Source organism: Aethalodelphis obliquidens, unplaced genomic scaffold (genome assembly GCF_003676395.1).
Source record: "Aethalodelphis obliquidens isolate GAN/ISIS:26980383/991018 unplaced genomic scaffold, ASM367639v1 scaffold102, whole genome shotgun sequence".
Classification (NCBI taxonomy): Eukaryota; Metazoa; Chordata; class Mammalia; order Artiodactyla; family Delphinidae; genus Aethalodelphis; species Aethalodelphis obliquidens.
Window position 1 is genome coordinate 1,743,265 of NW_020838046.1, and position 23,906 is coordinate 1,767,170.

The window sequence follows — 23,906 nt, forward strand, 5'->3', positions numbered from 1 at the left end:
TGGTACATATATACAATGGAATATTACTCAGCCATAAAAAGGAACGAAATTGAGTCATTTATAGAGATGTGGATGGACCTAGAGTCTGTCATACAGAGTGAAGTGAGTCAGAAAGAGAAAAACAAATATCGTATGTTAATGCATATATATGTGGAATCTAGAAAAATGGTACAGATGAACCTATTTGCAGGGCAGGAATAGAGATGTAGAAGTAGAGAATGGACATGTGGACACAGGATGGGAAGGGGAGGGTGGGGTGAATTGGGAGATTAAGATTGACATAAATACACTACCGTGTGTAAAATAGCTAGTGGGAACATGCTATAAAGCACAGGAAGCTCAGTTCAGTGCTCTGTGATGACCTAGATGGGTGGGATTGGGGGTGGGGTAGCAGGGAGGTCCAAGAGGGAGGGGATATAGGTATACACATAGCTGATTCACTTCACTGTACAGCAGAAACTAACACAACATTGTAAAGAAATTATATACCACCAACAAAAAAATCATCACATTGTACACCTTAAACTTACAGAATGCTGTATATTGATTATATCTCAATCAAGCTGGAACAAAAACCCACCTTAAGACACCCTTTTTATCAGATTGGCAAAGATCAAAGAGTTAGCTAATGTTCTGTGCTGGCAAGTTGTGGGGCATGGCCCCCACCTCCCATGGCCCGTGGAATACACACAGTACAGCCTCTAATGGGGGCTAGATGGCACTGTTTTGCTAAATTTAAAAATGCGCACACCCTTTGAACCTAGCAGCTCACTTCAGGGAGTTTTTCCACCAGAAATACTTGCACGAAATGGCACATATCTAAGAACATTAATTGCAGCATTGCTTGAAATAATGAAAGATTGAAAACAACCTCACTGCACCTCAGTTGGGAGCACTGATTTAAGTGTATTATGGTGCATCCATGTGTCGATGAGGCCAACCAATAAATAATCTATAATAGGAATAGAAAAGTTTTATTTGAGCCAAACTGAGGACCATAGCCCAGAAGACAGCCTCTCAGATAACTCTGAGGAACTGCTCCAGAGAAGCATGGCTTTCAGCACAGTTTTATATCTTGTTAGAACAAAGAACATTAAACAAGTCAGGGATACATTCCTTCAAGTTTTCAAAAAACAGATCAGCACATACACAGTAAGTCAGTATGGTCTTGGCACCTGGAAAGCGGCCTTATCATAGAAGGAGTACCAGCATTGGTGTCCCAGGAAGGGAGGCATTTAATCTTTATTTTTAATATGGACATTACTTTTGGTCAATGTGTCCTTTTCTTTAATAATTAAAGAAGATGTACAATGTATGTTTGATAGGCCACAAACAGGCTGTTTTAGTTAGCATCAAATTCAAGTTAACACATGTATAAGCCAGAATGACTTCCCCATACTTCAATATGTGAATATTTCCTTTATCACAAGCAATGGAATATTTTGCAGCCACCGGAAAGAATGAGGAAGTTCTATATGTACTACAACGAAAACATCTTTGAGATATGTTGTTAAATAAAAGCAAAACGCAGGACAACATATCTAGTATCTGCATTATAAAAAAGTTGGGGGGTGCTTCCCTGGTGGTGCAGTGGTTGAGAGTCCGCCTGCTGATGCAGGGGACACGGGTTCCTGCCCCAGTCCGGGAAGATCCCACATGCCACGGAGTGGCTGGGCCCGTGAGCCATGGCCGCTGAGTCTGGGCCTCTGGAGTCTGTGCTCTGCAACGGGAGAGGCCACAACAGTGAGAGGCCCGCGTACCGCAAAACAAACAAACAAAAAAAGTTGGGGGTTGTATATGTATAGACTATCTCTGGAAGGACACATAGAATCTGGTAACTGCTGTTGCCTCTGGGGAGAGAAACTGGGAAGGTGGAGGAATGGGAGAGAGGCAGTTGCTTTTCACTGTACAAGTTTTGAATTTGTACCACGTGCTATCAAAAAGGAAAAAAAGAAACCACATTAAATCACTTTAAAAACAGTGATATATCTACTGAATAACACTCAGAGGATAACGCAGCCACTCCTCCCACTTCCTTTCTCCTCCCCAACATTTATACACAGGGTAGCTGGCTGAGTACAGAATTTTCCCTTATAATGTAGCCCTGGGAATAGAAGTGCATTTTATAACCCATAAGCCAACTGAAGTCATTTTACTTTAAAGAGATATGTCATAAACCATACAGGCCTCAGCAAATTATTTGTTGGAAATAGTGAGGATCACCTGTTTACTAATTTAACACATATCTGTTGACACCATTATGTGCTCAATTTGAGTTGGGTTCTGGGCCAAGTTCTTAACATTAGCTCACAGCCTTCTTGGGGAACTAGACAAAGAGATGATGATAACCCAATCTGGCATGCCAGGAGCTACTGGCAGTTCCATTTTTGCAGGGTAAGGTAGGGAGATGAGGCTGGAGAGTTTACATGGATCTGGTTGTGAAGGGTCTTGAAGGCCTTGCTTTTAAACAGGTGAGACCTCACCATCTGCAGGGTGGACACATCACTGGTTGCTGGAGTGGAAGATGGACTGGCGCACACCAGAAAGATTGGTCAGGAGCCTGGGGCAACTTACCAGGGGGAATCTGGCATATGCCTGCCTGAAAATATATTTATAATTCTTTATTTTTTGTATCTAAGAGCTAGAAATTATAAAATAACATCAGGTAATAATCAGGGTTGTGTCAGAGAGCAACCCTGTACGTTGGTTAAGGTACATTGCTGAAATAAATTAGCAATTGAACTTTAGGTGGTTAAATAGTTTTTCCAACTTTGGAATTTCTTATTCATTACAAGGGAAATTAATTGGGAAAGAAAAAAATCAGAAAAATTTACAATCTTTTATGCTCTAGTAAAATTTATATATCAGTGGGAACTCTCTGTAGCTTAGAAGTTTGAAATGCAAAAGCTAAAACCTGGCAGTAGCTTCCTTTGTGTTAAACTGCCAAAGCTCATCGCACAGGCTGGTCCGGCTGTGTGGTCTCGCCTCTTCTCATCCAATCTCACCTTGCTCACGTGGTTCCCAACTCTCTCTACCCACACGCCCCACTTTTTTAAAAAATTTATTTTTTATTTCTTTTTGGCTGCGTTGGGTCTTCGTTGCTGCGCAGGCTTTCTCTAGTTGCAGCGAGCAGGGGCTAAACTCTTCCTTGCAGTGCACAGGCTCATTGCGGTGGCTTCTCTTGTTGCAGAGCATGGGTTCTAGGCGTGCAGACTCAGTAGTTGTGGCACACGGGCTCAGCAGTTGTGGTTCACAGGCTCTAGAGCTCAGGCTCAGTAGTTGTGGCACACGGGCTTAGTTTCTCTGCGGCATGTGGGATCTTCCTGGATCAGGGCTCGAATGCATGTCCCCTGCATTGGCAGGCAGATTCTTAACCACTGCACCACCAGGGAAGCCCCAGACCCGTTATCTTGAGATGGCATAGTCGTGGGTGTGCTGGGAAGTGTTTGTGCCAGTAGGGAGTAGTGGGGGTTGGGCTGGATGTGCTAAGGACGGCACATCTAACCCTGGAGTGTCCCAAACAGTGGTCCTCATCTTCTGTCATGGTGTCTATCAGTAAAACTAGAAAAGTGAGGTGCAGAATGAACTGCTCCTCCTAGGAGGTTGGGGTAGAGAAAAGTCCCTGTCAATAATTGCTCAACTCTTGTTAGGCACAGATAAGACAATTCATATGAATATATTTTTTATAAACTAATTCACCAATATAAGCTTAATATTATCTACATTACTTTAGACTTTTTCTATAACAAGGTATTGATGAAAAATTACTATGAGATAAAGTATGTTAAAGAAATTTTAAAAAATAAATAATTGCTCAACTCTTGTCTAATACCATGCATATCAGCTGGAAGAAGAAAAGGTGGCTGAGGGACTTTAACTCAGAGTTCTCAAAAACGCACTTTTGGGGGGTTAAGCCAAAGGTTAGACTGTCGGTGTGGAGAACCTACTTCAGATTTAAAAAGTATGAAATAGCACCCAGGCAAATTTTGGCTCACTTAGTTGAGGTGGTCATACCATATGGTGTTAATCATATGGCATAATGTAATAAAGCCAATGCTAATGGTCTGGTCAGATGAACAGTACTATCATAAATATATCCAAGTTGACTCAGGCATTTCTAATAGGCCATTTACTTTTTGCCTCCCCAGCCAGGGGGCATCTCAGAGGCATCTCAGAGGTCTAATTTCATGAAGACCCAAGCCTGACAGTGGTGGGCTCAGGGAAAGTGGACTGTAATCATATGGAGGGCCTTCAGACTGCACTAATGCTGGTGGAAGCACAGCTGCTGGAGCTGCCACTGGGATGAGTGGCAGAAGGTCTTGGCCTTAGACCAAATGCAAGTACATTCCAAGGGGCAGCAGCTCCCATTAAAAACAAAAGGAATGGGCTTCCCTGGTGGTGCAGTGGTTGAGAGTCCGCCTGCTGATGCAGGGGACACGGGTTCGTGCCCCGGTCCGGGAAGATCCCACATGCTGCGGAGCGGCTGGGCCTGTGAGCCATGGTCGCTGAGCCTGTGCGTCTGGAGCGTGTGCTCCACAACGGGAGAAGCCACAACAGTGAGAGGCCTGCATACAGGGAAGAAAAAAAAAAAAAAAGGAACAACAAAGTTAGCTGAGAAATATGTTCCTTGTGAGGGATTCAAGGCAAGGAGGTAATAGTGAGGACAAGGCGGGCCATAGGGATAGTACTGAAGGCAGATCTCTGTAGCAGTGAGCAGCTTCCCAAGTTTATTGTGGAATCTGGGGTTGCCAGCCATGTAAGCCTGCAGATGAACATGTGTGGGCCCAGGGCATGGAGAGTTCCAAGCAACCTCTTGAAATGCTGCTTCACCTGAAGCACAATAAGGAAGAAAGGATGAGTTGCTGATCTAACAGGAGATGCCTACCCACACCAGTGGCCTTTATTAGGTGGGAGCTGAATTTAGAGAACTTGGGTATTTAAAGCTGCTGGAAGCTTCCAACTCCATGTTCAACCTGAAGTCCTGATTCCACCATGACAGACTATCCTCTCCTGTAACTTGGAGCTGAGGTGCAGCATTCGTAGGGGCTGGCAGTTGCCCAAATTGATAGAGAGCACTTCCACAGACCAGGAACCTGTCACACTGCTTCCCAGACAACAGTTGATTTGCTCTTCCACCTTCATGCTGTAGTATGCTCCAGTCTGCAGTAGTGCAGGCTCCACATTCTTTGTGGTGGGGAAGGGGAGGTGCCCCCAGAGGCTGTGTGTGAAGGGACACAGATGTTATTTTATCTGTGACTTCTACAGACAGCACTGAAGAATTAAAGATAGTGAAGGAACTGTACCTGCAGGACTAGAGTATTACTCAGACTTCTGGGCATGGACACTGCCCCTGCCAGAGAATGTCATGGTGCTGTTGACTACTCCATGGAATTACTCAACACGCTGCTCACCACTGTCAGAACCCAGGTGGAGGACACGAAATGGCCACTTCCAAATGCAAAATCAGAAATTCAAAGCTCTCTGTGTTTTCTGTGAACAGAGTTGATACCTTCAGAAAAGTAGACAAAAGCAGGGCAAGAACCAGGATGCAGCAGTTCAATATTCTGGGAGTAACAAATATACACTAATGCAGTGGACACAGAGGATTGCCCAGACAAGGGAAAAAGTGGGTGAGAGCCTTTTGACAACTCCCTTGAGGCTCTAACCTCCCTTGTCAGATGCACATCAGGAAATGGCAAGTCACAGAAGTAGCAGTGCCCAGAACATCTCTAGGTGGCTGGGATCGTCACACCCGAAGCTGAGCATGCCCCTGACTGCCATGTGTAGTGTAACTACAGTGCAGAACAACTGGCGGGGGGAATGTCTGCACAGATTAAGCCCCTACTTTAGGGATTATCCGAGGGTCAGAGTCAAACTGAAGCCCAGAGGACCTGGGTTACTCAGGAATTTTTATCAACCTCTGCCTTCCAGATAGGGGTCCTGAGTTCTGAAAGCTGGGTTTGGAACAACATCCAGAATCATGGACTGTGTGTGAGGTCAGATAACCACAGTCTTCAAGGGCAAACTGGGTGGTAGTAACTGACGTGATGTTATCAGTTAGGAGTTGCTAAATCAAAAAGGGACACACAGTTCAAATGAATTGTCCCAGGAGAAGAATACAGGTAAGAAGCCAGTGGACACATGAACCAGGGAAATATGACAAAAGTTGGTTTGAAGCAGAAGGTGGGAAGCATAATTTAAGTAACTCCTGGGCCAGTGCACAGGTGACTGCACTTTCTTTACACTGGGTGTAAATAGTGGGGGTGAGGAAAACAAAGCATTCCATTAAAGGTAGAAACCCTCCTATATAAGAGAATCAAGTACAGTAAAATGCTTACAGACCATTTTCTTACTTTTTTGTTCCTGTGCTTCTCAATTTTTACAATTTTATAATTTATCTTAATGGTCAACTAATTTCTATGTTGTTAGTGAAGGTCCATGTTGGTTCTGATACTTGGTAATTCAGACTAATTCAGACTATTCAACTGAGGCAGTTCTGAATTATGAGGAGTGTTTGACATTCTTAAGTTCTCAAAACCCACACTACTGTGAACCTTGACTCTCAGTAAATAAAATGACTATCTTCATGTAAGCTTTCATGGTTATTCTGTAGAATGGAAATTCTCTTGCATTCAATAATTAATACCCTTAGTCTCAAAGCTCTTCCATATCACTTTTCTCCAATATGATGTCTCTGATGCTGAATGAGGTTTGCAGTCTGGTTGAAAGCTTTCCCACATTTATTACATTTATAGGGTTTCTCTCCCGTGTGAATCCTCTGATGTTGAGTCAGATGTGTACTTCGGATAAAGGCTTTCTCACAGATTTTACATTTATAAGGTTTTTCTCTAGTATGAATTCTCTTATGTTGAGTGAGGGCTGAATGGTCACTGAATGCTTTCTCACATATATTACATGCATAAGGTTTCTCCCCAGTATGAATTCTCTGATGCTGGGCTAGGGCTGATTGGTCCCTGAAGGCTTTCTCACACAAACCACATCTGTAAGGTTTCTCTCCAGTATGAATTTTCCGATGTCGAGCAAAGGATGAATTATCCCTGAAAGCTTTCCCACATTCGTTACACTTATAAGGTTTCTCTCCAGTATGAATTCTTTGATGTTCAGTAAGGGAAGAGTTCACCCTGAAAGCCTTCCCACATTCATTACATTCAAAAGGCTTCTCCCCAGTGTGAATTCTCTGATGCTGAAGAAAACTTGTACTCTGATTGAAGGCCTTCCCACATTCATTACATTTATAGGGTTTCTCTCCACTATGAATATTCTGGTGTTTGGTAAGATGTGCCCTGCACACAAAGGCTTTGTCACATATGTTACATTTAAAAGGTTTCTCTCCAGTATGTATTCTATGATGGTGGGCAAGGTGTATGTTTCGGATAAAAGCTTTTCCACATAAGTTGCATTCAAAAGGCTTCTCTCCAGTATGAATTTTCTGATGATAAGTAAGTGAGGAGCTCACTGAGAAGGCCTTGCCACATTCCTTACATTCGTATGGCTTCTCACCAGTGTGAATTCTTTGGTGATGGATGAGGTGTGTGCTCTGGTGAAAGGCTTTCCCACATTCTCTACATTCATATCGCTTCTCTTTAATAAGAATTTTCCGATTTGCATTAAGTTTTTCAGTATGAATCTTCTGATGTTTATTGAGGGTTGAACTCTTAGTGAAGACTTTTCCACACTCACTACACTCAAAGGCTTTTTTGCTAGATTGAAATCCCTGACTCTGAACAAAGGATGAGCTCATAGTGCAGTGCTTCCCAGATTCATCACATTTCTGGTCACCAACCACAGATGAAGTTTTCTCATGAGCAAGCATCACTTGCTGCAACTTTATCTCCTGGCTTCCATGCTGCCATTCCAACAGTGTATCATATTTCCAGTGAGTATCTTTAGTGAATCTTTCCTTTATCATCCACTGACCCAATTCTCCTTCAGGAATATCTGCCTTGAGAGTTGATTTCTTACTCACAGGTGTAGTCATCCAATCTGAAAGACATCAAAAATTCAAATGTCTGTTTTATCCTAGTAAAACATCTAGTTGGGATAAGAACGTGACCTTGTTTATAATGCTAACAGAGAGGTTGTAATTTTGAAGATTTCTTGAAGTGAAGATAAAACAGGAAAAGGGAGAAGAGGTGAACAGAGGACATGGCAGGAAGGGGTTGACAACTATACAATGTATGAAGCAGGAGAGCTTGGAGCTGGCATTCAGAAGTCACAGGCCTAAGCTGGGATCCTGAGTACAATATTTATTTTCTTTGTGATTACAGAGAGGTTACCTGAATTTTGAAGCCTCAAAAACACCTGTAAGACCACACTATGCTAACAGATAAGAAAAAAATGTACCTTATCTGTTTTAGTGATATGGTCTTTAAAATAACCTAGATGTGACCTTAAGAAACCTTTGAAACTAGAGGTCAACACTTGGTAGAAAAAAAGTTCAGCTTCGGAGTAACTACTAAAACCAGCATTTATGTTTTATAGACACATTTTAGCATTCAGATGGAAAATAAAAAGTTAGGCTACTATAGAGCCTGTGAAACACTGATACCTACTAATAAAGTTAGAACCTCCTGCTACCAGTGAGGAAGCAACATCTTCAAACCTATATGAATAATGTGACATTGATATAAGGAAAATGTACCATGAGGATGTATATGTGAGCATAAAAAGTTAGGAAGAAAGCAGCAAATCTGCCAGGATATATCCAGTATGTCTTGGAGGCAAGGCCCTGAATTTGGGGAAAGGAGTATAATAGTCATTAGAAATGGGACTCTGCTACTGGGATCTGGGCCAAGGTCCCATGAATTGTCTGACAAAATGATTCCTCTCCCCCAAAACAAATTCCACACTTCCTCAACAACAGTCTCACTTGGTCTCATGGGTATCCTGATATTAACAAGTAGAGTTCTGAATGCATACTAGTTTTCTGTACGTATTTGTGAATATCTGTCTTTTGTGTTAAGTCTATTTAAGACTTTGTACTAAGAAATGCAATGATAAGGACTTGATACTAACACAGATGATGCAAAGATTCCTGGGAAAGCCTATCAAGAACAAGCCTCCCTCAATGCTTTTTTCTCCTACTCACTCCAGAAAATCTATAAAGAGCTATAATAATAATAATAATAAAACTCCTTGTACTTACCTGGAAAAGAAAGTTAAACAGGTGCACTTTAAGGCTAAAATCCTTGTGAGCTTAGAATAATATATCCTTGCTCAAAACAAAGAATGTTTAAAGTTAAACACCAGTTTTGCCAAATCTCAAAATCTTAAGAACTGACTTTTGCTTCTGGACCTGACAAAGTAGCCTGTGGAAGACCAGATTCTTGCAAAAAACACCCAAAAAATCTGAATTGAAAAAAAAAAAATCTGTCTAAAGGCATCAGATATCACTTGAAGCCAACTTGATAGTCTAATATTTGGGATAGAAGGGAAATACAGAGGTGATTCTAACAGTGTTTTTTTTCATCAGAGAATTTGCTGAATTCTTAAACTTCTCAGGACAAGAGACTAAGCTAAGCAGAAATTCAGAATTCTCTATAGTCTTATAGTACTGTTGAGCCAAAAACTGGAGTTTAGGACCTTCTGGGGGGCTGTGGGGTGAACAGTGGTCAGAGTAAACATGTAAAGCTCTCGGTTGGGACTCCTGGAGGTCTACAACCTAACAGCAAGGGCAAACAAGAGATAGGTAAAGCTTCGTAAACATTCAACCCAATCTTCAGCTAATGAGTCCCTGGGTGGATGGATTAGGGTGGTTTGCTTGTACTCCAGCTGTCTACCAGAGGGAAGGAAAGTCTTCTCTGGAGGAACATAACATCATCCAGAGCGTATTCACTCCTTCACACATGATGTCAAGGATTCAGTCAAAAAGTACCAGGAGTACTAAGAAATTATTGAATCAAGAGAAAAAACAGACAATAGAGAAAGACCCTCAGAACTCAGATACCAAAATTATCAGACATGGGGTTTGAAATAAGTGTGACTAACATGTTCAATAAAACGGATAAGAATGAGAACTTTAACAGAGAATTGGAAACAAAGAATCAAATGAAAATTCTAGAACTGAAAAATATAACTGAAATTAAGAACTCAATAGATAGCTTTAACAGTATATTGGACATTGGGACTTCCCTGATCGTCCAGTGGTAAAGAATCTGCCTTCCAATGCAGGAGACAGGGGTTCGATCCCTGGTCAGGGAACTAAGATCCCACATGCCACGGAGCAACTAAGCCTGTGCGCCACAACTACTGAGCCTGTGTGCCTCAACTAGAGAGCCCGTGTGTCACAAACTACAGAGCCCACGTGCTCTGGAGCCCAAGTGTCACAACTAGAGAGAGAAAAAACACGCACACCACAACTAGAGAGAAGCCCACGTGCCACAGCGAAGAGCCTCTGCACTGCAACAAGAAGATCCTGCATGCCACAACAAAGACCCGACACAGAGAAAAAAAAAAATTTTAATAAATAAATAAAATGAATAAATATTTTAAGAAACAGTATATCAGACATAGCAGAAGAGAGGAATAGTGAACTAAAAAAAATACATAGGCAGAAAATATCCATGGTAAAACCTGGAGGAAAAAATTTAAAAAGACATATAAGACATGGTGAAAACATTTATTAACACATGTGTGACTGGAGTTCTGGAATGGGAGGAGGAAAAGAATGGGGCAAAAAACATTATTTTTTAAAAAAAAGGTTGAAAAATGAATTTAAGAGGCACAACAGACTGCAAGCAGGATAAATTCAGAGAAAATCCACCTAGGTACACCATAGTCAAACTACTGAAAACATAAGACTAATTTGAAATTTCCTTGAGAGGAAAAATATATTACCTTTAAAAGAGAAAAAAATAAAACTGATAGCTCTCTTTTCAACCAACAACAAGGCAAAACAGAAGACAATGAAACAGGAACTTCCCTGATAGCACAGTGGTTAAGAATCTGCCTGCCAATGCAGGGGACATGGGTTCAAGACCTGGTCTGGGAAGATCCCACATGCTGTGGAGCAACTAAGCCTGTGTACCATGACTACTGAGCCTGCGCTATACAGCCCATGAACCACAACTACTGAGCCCTCATGACACACCTACTGAAGCCCACACACCTCGAACCTGTGCTCCGCAAAATGAGAAGTCACAGCAACGAGAAGCCCACGCACCGTAACAAAGAGTAGCCCCTGCTCACCACAACTAGAGAAAGCCTGCGTGCAGCAATGAAGACCCAATGCAGACAAAAATAAATTAAATAAATTTAAAAAAATAGCTCTGTAATTGTCTAAAAAAAAAAAAAGACGACAATGAAATAGCATCTGAAGTGCTGAAAATTGCTAAACTAGAACTCAATAGAAACAAAATGTCCCAAAAAGGTAAATATGAAATGGATATTTCTGTACAAATAAAAACAGGGATTGTGTCACCAGCAGGCCCATATTAAAAAAAAAACAATAAAAGGAGTGTTCCAGGCAGAAGAAAGATAATCCCAGGTGTAAAAGTAAGAAAAGGCAATGGAAAGAGTAAATAAAAATATTATTGCACAAAACAATAATTATAATGTCTTGAGAGGTTGAAAATATATACATAATTAAAATACATAGCAAAAATACCACAAGACATGAAAGAAAGAAAATAGTACTGTTTTAAGCTATTAGCATTGCCTGGGAATTATTTATTTTGGATAGTAATAAGCTGGTTTTACTTATTAGACTTACCAATAAAAGACTGGTTAAAGAAGATACAAGCTCATACAGTCTTTAAGACTAGTTAAAGAAGGTACAAGCTCATTGGAATATGGAACAGTAAAAATAGTTGATTCAAAAGAAGACAAGAAAAAAAATGGACTTAAAGCAGGTGAGTAAAATTAAAATTAAATAATGAAATAGCAGACGTCCAATCCTATACATATTAGTAATTGGTCTAAATTCTCCTATTAAAAAACTAAGGTTGGGCTTCCCTGGTGGTGCAATGGTTGAGAGTCCACCTGCCGATGCAGGGGACACGGATTCATGCCCCAGTCCGGGAAGATCCCACATGCCGTGGAGCAGCTAGGCCCGTGAGCCATGGCCGCTGAGCCTGCGCGTCCGGAGCCTGTGCTCCGCAACGGGAGAGGCCACAACAGTGAGAGGCCCATGTACTGCAAAAACAAACAAACAAACAAATAAAAAACTTGTGAGGCTGGATTAAAAAAATAAAATCCAACTATATGGCACTCAGGAGAGAAATATCAAAAATATAGATCCAGAATTAAAAGGAAAGAAAAGAATGGAAAAGGATTTATCAAGCAAGCACTAACCACAAGAAAGCTGGTATACCTATACTAACATCACACAAATCTCATAATATTAGAGAAAACAGGCTTTAAGATAGTTCATATTGACAAAAGGTTCAATTATCTAGGAAAATATAACAAATCTACATTTTCACATAATATAACTTCAAAATGTATAAAGTAAAAATTGAGAAAATAAAAAGGAAAAATAGAGAAACCTTAACAATGATAGTGAGATATGTTTACATACCATTCTCAATAACTCACAAATCAAACCATTAAGAATAGGGGATCTGAATAACAAGATAAACAAACTTGATCTAAATGATATACTTATAACACTATACCCAACAATGACAGAATATACATATTTAAGTGCATATAGAACATTTACAAAAACTGAACATATACTGGGATGTGAAGTAGTATGAACACATTTCACAGGACAGAGATCATTCAGAATGTGTACTCTGAACTCAGTGGAATTATGCCAGAAGTGAATAACAAAATACCAAAAAGACGGTTAGAAAATCCAGATATTTTAAAACTAGTCCATACATTTCTAAATAACTGATAAAGAAATCAAAACAAAAATTAGAAAATATTTTAAACTTAATGATAATAGAACCATGAAATGAAACTTACAAAATGCAGCTACAGCATGGTTAGAAGGAAATGTACATCTATCTATCTGTATCAATTATCAATCTCAAGAAATCAGAAAAATAGCAAATTAAATACAAAGGAGAAGGAAAGAAATAATAAAAATAACAGAAATCGATAACTTAATAAAAAATTGATAGACCTCTATCAAGACTAATGGAGAAAGAGAGAAGGCACATATTACCACTATCAAGAATGATAAAGGTGACATCAAGACAAATTCTAAAGAGATTTATAAGATAATAGCATAGTGAGGAAACTTTATGCCAATAAACTAAAAGACTAAATTCTAGGAAGGTATAGTGTATCAAAACAGATGCAAGAAGAAACAGAAAATCTGAATGGTCCTACATCTAATAAATAAATTGAATCTTCCATTTAATACCTTCTCACAAAGAAATTTTCAAGCAGAGATGGCTTCACTAGTGAATTCTTCTGAACATTTAAGGAAGTCCAGTCTGTATACAAACAGGCCAGCAGAACAGATTATAGACCCAGAATCAGACCTATGCCCATGCAGTCCCCTTATGTATGACAAAGGTACACTGCAGTACAATGGGGGAAAAGATAGTCTTTTCAGTAAATGATCCTGGGTCAACTGAATACCTTTATGGAAAATAATGAAAATAAATCTTCCATGTGGACTGTAGACCTAAATATGAAAAACAAAAGAATAAAGGAAAACACAGAAGATCTTCATGGCATTAAATGTCTTAAGTAGGACACAAAAAGCATTAACTTTAAGAAAAACCCCAATTAATTGGACTATCCTAAAAATTTAGAACTTCTGTTTACCAAATAACACCATTATTCGAAGTGTGAAATAATATTTATAATGCATTATGTATCTATATGACAGAGGATCAAATCCCAAATGTACAACCCTAAAATATATAAATAAGGTAAGATTAGACAACTAAATAGAAAATAGGGGAGAGACTTATAGATACTTTACAAAAGAGGATATTTAAATGATCAATAAAAAAATAAAAAGATGATCAACTTCATTAGTCATAAGTTGAGATACAATGAGATACTCCATATATCCTCTAGAATGGTGAAAAACAAACTTTTAATGACAATACTAAGTATATAAGAGGACATGGAACCCTCGTATCCTGCTGGCTGGAGTATAAACTGGTATAACCACTTTAAAAAACTATTTGGCGGTGTCTATTAAAGCTTGCAGGGACTTCCCTGGTGGTCCAGTGGTAAAGAATCCACCTTACAATGCACGGGACGCAGGTTCGATCCCTGGTCAGGGAACTAAGATCCCACATGCTGCAGGGAAACTAAGCCCACAAGCCACAATTACTGAGCTCACATCCCTCAACTAGAGAACCTGCATGCCGCAAACTATGGAGCCCACATACTCTGGAGCCCACAACACAATTACAGAGCCCACGTGCCCTGGAGCCTGTGCGCCACAACTAGAGAAGAGAAAACCTTCACACCACAACTAGAGAGAAGTCCATGCGCTGCAACTAAGACCCAACGCAGCCAAAAAAAATAAATTAAAAAAAAAAGCTTGCCTACTCATGAACATAGTACTCCTAGCTATATGCTCAAGAGAAATGTATAACGTACATTCTCTAAAAGATGTACAAGAATGTTCATAATAGTTCCAGTATTACTGATAATAGCTCCAAGTCAGAAATATACCAAATGTCTAGCAACAGTAGAATGTATAAATAGTGGTAGGTTTACAGAGTGAAATATCATACCTCAATGAGAATGAACCAACTATTGCTACATAAGACAACATGGATGAATCTCAAATACACTGTGAAAGCAAAGAAGCCAGACACAAAAGAGTAGACACATATGATTCCATTTATAAAAAGTTTTAAAATAGGCAAAACAAAGCTATGGTCAGGGTAGTAATTATCTTCAGGACAAAAGAAACAGAGGGGATTGGAGGGGATATCTGGTGTTCTAGGAACATTTTATTTCCTGATATAGGTGCTGGTTATACAGATGTATTTATACTGTAAAAATCTGATGAGCTGTACACTTATAATTTATGTATTTCTTGTGTTAGTATTACTTCAATAAAAGTTTACTTTAAAAAATCTGGGAGTGGCTTTCAAAAATAATAATTTGGCTCAATAAAAACAACCAATTGCTAGCTTTCTTTTCTAGCAGCTATTAGATAGCTATGTTTATTAAAGCCTTTTCTTGATTGTGATCATAAAACATATCACCTATATATAAGAGAAAATTGGCTTTGTAATGTTTTGTGTTACAGGAAAACACTCATCTAATTGTGTTATCAAGAGGGGGTCAAACACATCCTGGTTTCACGACGCTGCAGATGAACTGAGATGGGGAAAGACTGGACCCTCAGAGTCAGTTCTCACTGGGGCCCAGGTTACTTCATGGGGGCTGAATTAGGAGCAGTACCTGTAGCTGCATTGGGCCACACTAAAAAAAAAGTATGGGTTTAAACTATATATCGATAACTCTAGGGTATCAAACAAGGTATGCAAGTAGTATGATCCAAACCCTATACAATGTAGTCAAGAGGTCACCCCCAGGGAGGGACCAGAAACTGACCCAATTTCCTCCAAATCATCAAAAGTTTCAAGACTTGGCACTATCAAGTACATCTGAGAGTGGGGGTGGATAAAATAAGGAGTTTTGGATTAAGGTCAGTTTATGAAGCCTTTATGCCCTCAGATCCCTTCCCCAACTCAGAGGAGCTGGAAGGTTTCCCTCTTCCAACTGAAGAAAGCCTCTAACAAGAAAGAGATACCAAAGAGATATCAAAACAATCAAAGAGAAAATTTGAGAACACAGTGCCTATAAAGGGAGATGAAAGTGTTTTTGGAAATCATTACCTTTAGAGGTAAGATATTACAATTGTAAAACACGAATAAGAGCTTACAAATAAAACAAGTTTTTGGAAATTAAAAAGGATGGCGGAATTTGAAAACTCAACAGAGAATTCCCACCATAAACAATTAGAAAACCAGGGAAAAAGTGAAACAACTATTTTTAGGCAATGGAAAAGTAATCCTGGAAAAGTAAACTCACAGTGACAGAAGCAGACCTGTGGTTGCCAGGGGCTGGGGACAGGGGATGGGATTAATTGCAAAGAGGTAAGAAGGCATTTTTGGTTAGAGATGACAAAAATGTTATTCCTTTGATTTGGTGATAAATTTGTCAAAACTGATCAAATATTACACTTAAAATGGTGAATTTTATTGCATGTAAATTATACTTTAATGAAGCTGATTAAAAATATTTTAAAAATCTCAATAGATGAACTGGAAGACATAACTGAAGAAACCTGTCAAAAGTAGAACAAAAAAAATAAAGATGGAAATTTTAATAAAAAGATAAAATTAGGGCTTCCCTGGTTTTGCAGTGGTTGAGAATCTGCCTGCCAATGCAGGGGACACGGGTTCGAGCACTGAGCTGGGAAGATCCCACATGCCGCAGAGCAACTAGGCCCATGAGCCACAACTACTGAGCCTGCGCATCTGGAGCTTGTGCTCCGCAACAACAGAGGCCGTGACAGTGAGAGGTCCATGCACCGCAATGAAGAGTGGCCCCCGCTCGCCACAACTAGAGAAAGCCCTCGCACAGAAACGAAGACCCAACCCAGCCATAAATAAATAAATAAATTTTTTAAAAAAACAAAAAAAACTTACTGGGGACAAAAATATATATATATATATATATATATATATATAAAAGATAAAATTAGAAGACCAGTCCAGGTGGTATCAGGCATTCCATCAAGAGAAAATAGAGAAAAATGAAGGTGGAAATTAAAAAATGCTAGAAGAAAATGTCCAAGATCCACAGGGCAGAAATTTAGATGGAAAGGCTCACCAATCCTCAGTGGATCCAAGTATAGGAGCACAACAGGGTACACCACTGAGAAACACTGGATTAAATGAGGAGATCATGCAAGCTTTCAGAGAGGAAAAACAGGTCACAAGTGACGAAGAACCTGAAGATTTTGGATTTCTCAATAGCAGACTTAGGGCTAGAAAACAACAGAGCAATGTCTTCAGAATTCTGAAGAAAAAGATTTCCAGTGTTGAATTCTATCTAGTCAAACTATCCAGAAAGTGTTACGGCAGGAAAAAGACATTTACAGACTTGCTAGGTTACCAAAAACTTATTCCTGTGCATCCTTTCTTAGGAAGCTACTGGAAGACATGTGCAAATGAAGAGATAAGCCAAGAAAAAGGATGATGTGGGACATGCAGGCCGGGAAACACGGGATTTGCAGGAGGATGACAGCTAGGCACCTGGCATTCCAGAAAGGAGCAGGTCAGATGGCTCCAGAAGAGACTTTTCCAGGAAAATGAAATTGTCAGAATGACTTCTGATCTAAAAGTCTTGAGAATCGAGATGCAGACAACTAGAGAAGGTCTGAGATTAAATTAAACTAAATGAACCCTGGGAAAGATTGCTTAGGAAAGCAAAAGCAAAAGTTGCCAGGACTTACTTCATGGATCAGCTGTGAATAGAGCTTCAGAATGTAAACAATGACTATTTCTCTGACCATTAAGTACGCTATAACCCTACTGGAAGGACAGGGAATGGAAAAGGTAGTAAGATGAATAGTCGGGGAGGTGAGTTTAATCCTCACTTTTATAGAAGGAATTCAGTAAATAATGCCTAAAACTGAAAAGTCAAGAGGTAGCAATATAAACACATTCCTTGAAGACATGGAAACAAATGTACCAAATAAACTGAAAGAAGAGAAAATGGTTACTTCTAAAGAGGAGAGAATGGGGATAAGGGGGGATAAGAGGCCATCAGTTTCATAATAAACATTGTAGTTTCGTTAAACTAAATGCATTATTGTGATGACATTTAATACTAAAAATAAAGAAAAAGAACAGAATAAGCTCCAAAAAATTCAAAGGAAAGAAATAATGAAGAGCAAAAATTAATGAAATAAAGATAAAATAGAAACGATCAGTAAAGTCAAAAATTATTTATTAAATTTATTAAAAAGGCAAACCTCTGATAAGATTTATACAGAAAAAAAAGACAAAAGTAAATTATTATTAGAAAAAATTCATGATTTCATTCAACAAATACATACTGGGACCTGGTGAGCTGAGATACAAGAGCAAACATGGCCAAGTCCTTCCCTCATGGAGCTAAGGGTGGAAAGCATTATTTAAACAGGACACAGAAAGCACTAAGATAAAGATCATTAAGACAAAGACTGATTACGAACTTCTGCTAGTAAAGAAAGAGAAAAGATAAGCTATAGACTGGCACACATATTAACTGATGAAGTATTCAATTCCTAATTATATATAGAAGTCTTACAAGTGAATAAGAAAAAGATAAACTATAACAGAAAAATGGATGAAGAATATGTCACAGAACACAAATAATCAACATATGAAGATGTTCAAGTCCACCAGTAAACAAGGAAGTGCAAATTAAAACCACAATGAGATACCATTTCTTAGGAATTTTGGTTCAGTTCCTGTTACTTGCCAAAGTAACATCAACTGACCTGCATCAACTATTAGTATAATTTGTATCAACTAATTTAATCAGCAATCTGGGACCATGTAGTAGACCTGAAGAAGCATATACTCTTAAACCCACTATTTCTACACCTATGAATACACCTAAAGAAATTCCCAAACAAGGCCCATGTGTATAAGGAAGTATGTACAAGAACATTCAGGTCTGGGCTTCCTTGGTGGTGCAGTGGTTAAGAATCCGCCTGCCAATGCAAGGGACACAGGTTCAAGCCCTGGTCCAGGAAGATCCCACATGTTGTGGAGAAACTAAGGCCATGCGCTACAACTACTGAGCCTGCACTCTAGAGCCCATGAGCCACAACTACTGAGCCCTCGTGCCACAACTACTGAAGCCTGCATGCCTAGAGCCCATGCTCTGCAACAAGAGAAGCCACCTCAATGAGAAGCCCACGCACCACAACAAAGAGTAGCCCCCACTCACCACCACTAGAGAAAGCCCGTGTGCAGCAATGAAACCCAACGCAGCCAAAATTAAATAAATAAATTTTAAAAAAAAAGAATATTCAGGTCAGCATCATTCAAAAGGCAGCAAAAAGTCTGGAAACAACCTACAGGTCTATCAGCAAGAAAATAGTTAAATAAAGGTATAGCCATTGAAGGAATATCAGAGTGCAGTTAAAAATGACTAGAGCTACACATCTCAACAAGGATTGAAAAAAATGCAAGCTGTGGAAAGGTATCTATAGTACAATACATATATATATATATCAACTTTAAAGTGTGCAAAGCTAAACAATATTGCTCAGAGCTATGGATAAATGTGGTAAAGAGCAAGAAGAGCAGCACAGGAGCTAATGTAAAATTCAAGCTAGTGGCTCTCTGGTATGAAAGGAGGAAGATCTGATGAGGAGGGACACATCGAATTTCACATATGCAGCTTTGTTCTGTTTCTTAAGCTGGAGAGCAGGGTATGGAGGGTGTTTGCCCATTCTTCAGGCTGTTCAAAAATGTTACATATTCTGTTCTGTAGATAGGGTTACAGTATCAAAATATATTTGCTTTAAGTAAAAAATGGAAATGATAATGCTAAGTGTCGAAATAAAATTATAGCATGTAAGAGAAATAGGAGCTGGTTCTCTACAAAAAGTCTCAACAAATTTTAGAGGGAAAATACATAGATAAAGTTGGAAATGAGAAAGAGGATATAATGTAAAATGTTAAAATTATAGATGAACCTGGAAGAAATGGACAAATTCTTAGAAATGCACAACCTGCCAAGACTGAATCAGGAAGAAATAGAAAATATGAACAGACCAATCACAAGCACTGTGATTAAAAATCTTCCAACAAACAAAAGCTCAGGACCAGATGGCTTCACAGGCGAATTCTATCAAACATTTAGAGAAGAGCTAACACCTATCCTCCTCAAACTCTTCCAAAATATAGCAGAGGGAGGAACACTCCCAAACTCATTCTACGAGGCCACCATCACCTTGATACCAAAACCAGAAAAGGATGTCACAAAGAAAGAAAACTACAGACCAATATCACTGATGAACACAGATGCAAAAATCCTCAACAAAATACTAGCAAACAGAATCCAACAGCACATTAAAAGGCTCATACACCATGATCAAGTTGGGTTTATTCCAGGAATACAAGGATTCTTCAATATATGCAAATCAATCAACGTGATACACCACATTAACTAATTGAAGGAGAAAAACCATATGATCATCTCAATAGACGCAGAGAAAGCTTTCGACAAAATTCAACACCCATTTATGATAAAAACCCTGCAGAAAGTAGGCATAGAGGGAACTTACTTCAACATAATAAAGGCCATATATGACAAACCCACAGCCAACATCGTCTTCAATGGTGAAAAACTGAAAGCATTTCCACTAAGATCAGGAATAAGACAAGGTTTCCCACTCTCACCAGTCTTATGCAACATAGTTTTGGAAGTTTTAGCCACAGTAGTCAGAGAAGAAAAGGAAATAAAAGAAATCCAAATCGGAAAAGAAGAAGTAAAGCTGTCACTGTTTGCAGATGACATGATACTATACATAGAGAATCCTAAAGATGCTACCAGAAAACTACTAGAGCTAAAAAATGAATTTGGTAAAGTAGCAGGATACAAAATTAATGCACAGAAATCTCTGGCATTCCTATACACTAATGATGAAAAATCTGAAAGTGAAATCAAGAAAACACTCCCATTTACCATTGAAACTAAAAGAATAAAATATCTAGGAATAAACCTACCTAAGGAGACAAAAGACCTGTATGCAGAAAATTATAAGACACTGATGAAAGAAATTAAAGATGATATAAATAGATGGAGAGATATACCATGTTCTTGGATTGGAAGAATCAACATTGTGAAAATGACTCTACTACCCAAAGCAATCTACAGATTCAATGCAATCCCTATCAAACTACCACTGGCATTTTTCACAGAACTAGAACAAAAAATTTCACAATTTGTATGGAAACACAAAAGACCCTGAATAGCCAAAGCAACCTTGAGAACGAAAAACGGAGCTGGAGGAACCAGGCTCCCTCACTTCAGACTATACTACGGAGCTACAGTAATCAAGATAGTATGGTACTGGCACAAAAACAGAAAGATAGATCAATGGAACAGGATAGAAAGCCCAGAGGTAAACCCACACACTTACGGTCACCTTATCTTTGATAAAGGAGGCAGGAATGTACAGTGGAGAAAGGACAGCCTCTTCAATAAGTGGTGCTGGGAAAACTGGACAGGTACATGTAAAAGTATGAGATTAGATCACTCCCTAACACCATACACAAAAATAAGCTCAAAATGGATTAAAGATCTAAATGTAAAGCCAGAAACTATCAAAATCTTAGAGGAAAACATAGGCAGAACACTCTATGACATAAATCACAGCAAGATTCTTTTTGACCCACCTCCTAGAGAAATGGAAATAAAAACAAAAATAAACAAATGGGACCTAATGAAACTTCAAAGCTTTTGCACAGCAAAGGAAACCATAAACAAGACCAAAAGACAACCCTCAGAATGGGAGAAAATATTTGCAAATGAAGCAACTGACAAAGGATCAATCTCCAAAATTTATAAGCAGCTCATGCAGCTCAATAACAAAAAAACAAACAACCCAATCCAAAAATGGGCAGAAGACCTAAATAGACATTTCTCCAAAGATGATATACAGACTGCCAACAAACATATGAAAGAATGCTTAACACCATTAAACATTAAAGAAATGCACATCAAAACTACAATGAGGTATCATCTCACACCTGTCAGAATGGCCATCATCAAAAAATCTACAAACAATAAATGCTGGAGAGGGTGTGGAGAAAAGTGAACACTCTTGCACTGCTGGTGGGAATGTGAATTGGTACAGCCACTATGGAGAACAGTATGGAGGTTCCTTAAAAAACTACAAATAGAACTACCATATGACCCAGCAATCCCTCTACTGGGCATATACCCTGAGAAAACCATAATTCAAAAAGAGTCATGTGCCAAAATGTTCATTGCAGCTCTATTTACAATAGCCCAGAGATGGAAACAACCTAAGTGTCCATCATCAGATGAATGGATAAAGAAGATGTGGCACATATATACAATGGAATATTACTCAGCCATAAAAAGAAATGAAATTGAGCTATTTGTAATGAGGTGGATGGACCTAGAGTCTGTCATACAGAGTGAAGTAAGTCAGAAAGAGAAAGACAAATACCGTATGCTAACACATATATATGGAATCTAAGAAAAAAAAAAAAGAAAAAAATGTCATGAAGAACCTGGGGGTAGGATGGGAATGGAGACGCGGACCTGCTGGGGAATGGATTGGGGATATGGGGAGGGGGAGGGGTAAGCTCTGACAGGCGGGAGTTGTGGCATGGACATATATACACTACCAAGCGTGGAATGGATAGCTAGTGGGAAGCAGCCGCATAGCACAGGGAGATCAGCTCGGTGCTTTGTGACCACCTAGAGGGGTGGGGGGGGGGGGTGGGGGGGAAGGGAGATGCAAGAGGGAAGAGATATGGGAACATATGTATATGTATAACTGATTCACTTTGTTATGAAGCAGAAACTGGCACACCATTATAAAGCAATTATACTCCAATAAAGATGTAAAAAAAAATTATAGATGAATACCATGCACAGTTGTAAATGAATACATTTTATGGCTCAAGAAAAGATAATTTAAAGCTAAAGGGCAAATGTACAATTGATATAACAAAAAGAAACTAAACAGATTAATAAATAAGGAAGAAATGTAAAAAGTTATTAACAATCTACTCAAATTAAGGGATCAGGTCATTTTCTTTAGGTTTACTGGGTAAACAATTTCTGTAGAATTAAAGCTATTTTGGAGAAGGTGGGGGGGAATGACACCATTTGAGGGTCACACTGGTTTAATCCTCATCCTGACTTGCAACAAAATGGCAACATCAAATACATTGATATTAGTTAACCATCCTGAAGTTGAGTTTTCTGGGTTTTCTGTAGTGGGGTTAATCATATTTGCCTCACAGGTTGTAAAGTTGAAATGGGGCAGCTAACAGATCCCCGGAGATCACCCAGCACAGTGCTGATCCACAGGGGCTCAAATGTCAGCTCCCTGCCTACACTAGATCATGGCCCAGGGAAGAGAAAAATTTTAAAAGAAAGCTATCAGAAGGACTTTTTCTTACTATTATTAAAATTAAGTGTCTTTCTAAACCAAGAGTGATTGATGCAACAATGGAAAAGTTCTAGATCCGATCCTTTGAAAAATCAGAGATAAACCTACTATCATTGTTCTACATGGTTTTTGAAGTCCTAGCCAGTCATTAAGAAGTGAAACAGAAATAAAAAACTACACTGAAAATAATTCAGTGAACACTTTAAGAATAAGAATTGGAGAGTGACAAGGGGAATAAATATTTGGAAATGACTACCACTTCTTTAAGCAGCAATTTCCAGTTGAAAAACAAGGAGGTAGTTCTATTAAAAAACAGAACTATAATTTTAATAGGAAATTGAAAGAACAACTATAAAACTTTACTGGGGGAATTCCCTGGTGATACAGTGGTTGGGACTCTGTGCTTCCACTGTTGTGGGCCTGGGTTCGATCCCTGGTCGGGGAACTAAGGTTGGGGCACTAAGATCCCGCAAGCCGCATGATGCAGCCAAAAAACAAAAACAAACAAACAAACAAAAAAAACCCCACCAAACAAACAACAGCAACACAAAACCCCAAAAGTTTATTGGGAAATATAAGATTTCTTTCCATGTCTGACTGGCTGACCACTAATCATCCTTCGTGAATCAGCTCACAGCTTAGGGTGTCCAGGAAACAAGAGGTGCTGGAACAGAGGATCGTGAAAGGCATCTGGGAAGGACTGAACCATGACCTCATGGTTTTTCATGTCATTACTCATACCTGACTATAAAATCCCTTCTAGGCATAAAAGTCCTCTTCATCTTCACAA

The 23,906-nt window shown here is 39.1% G+C and overlaps 1 protein-coding gene across 1 annotated transcript in view; it reads right to left on the minus strand.

The window, feature by feature from the left end:
- Positions 1–5,427: 5,427 nt before the first annotated feature.
- The window catches only part of ZFP2 (ZFP2 zinc finger protein), a 65,942-nt gene continuing 47,463 nt past the window's right edge, over positions 5,428–23,906 (minus strand). The window contains 1 exon segment of the mRNA XM_027096461.1: positions 5,428–7,721. Coding sequence (XP_026952262.1) covers positions 6,671–7,721 — 1,051 coding nt within the window. The 3' untranslated portion in view covers positions 5,428–6,670.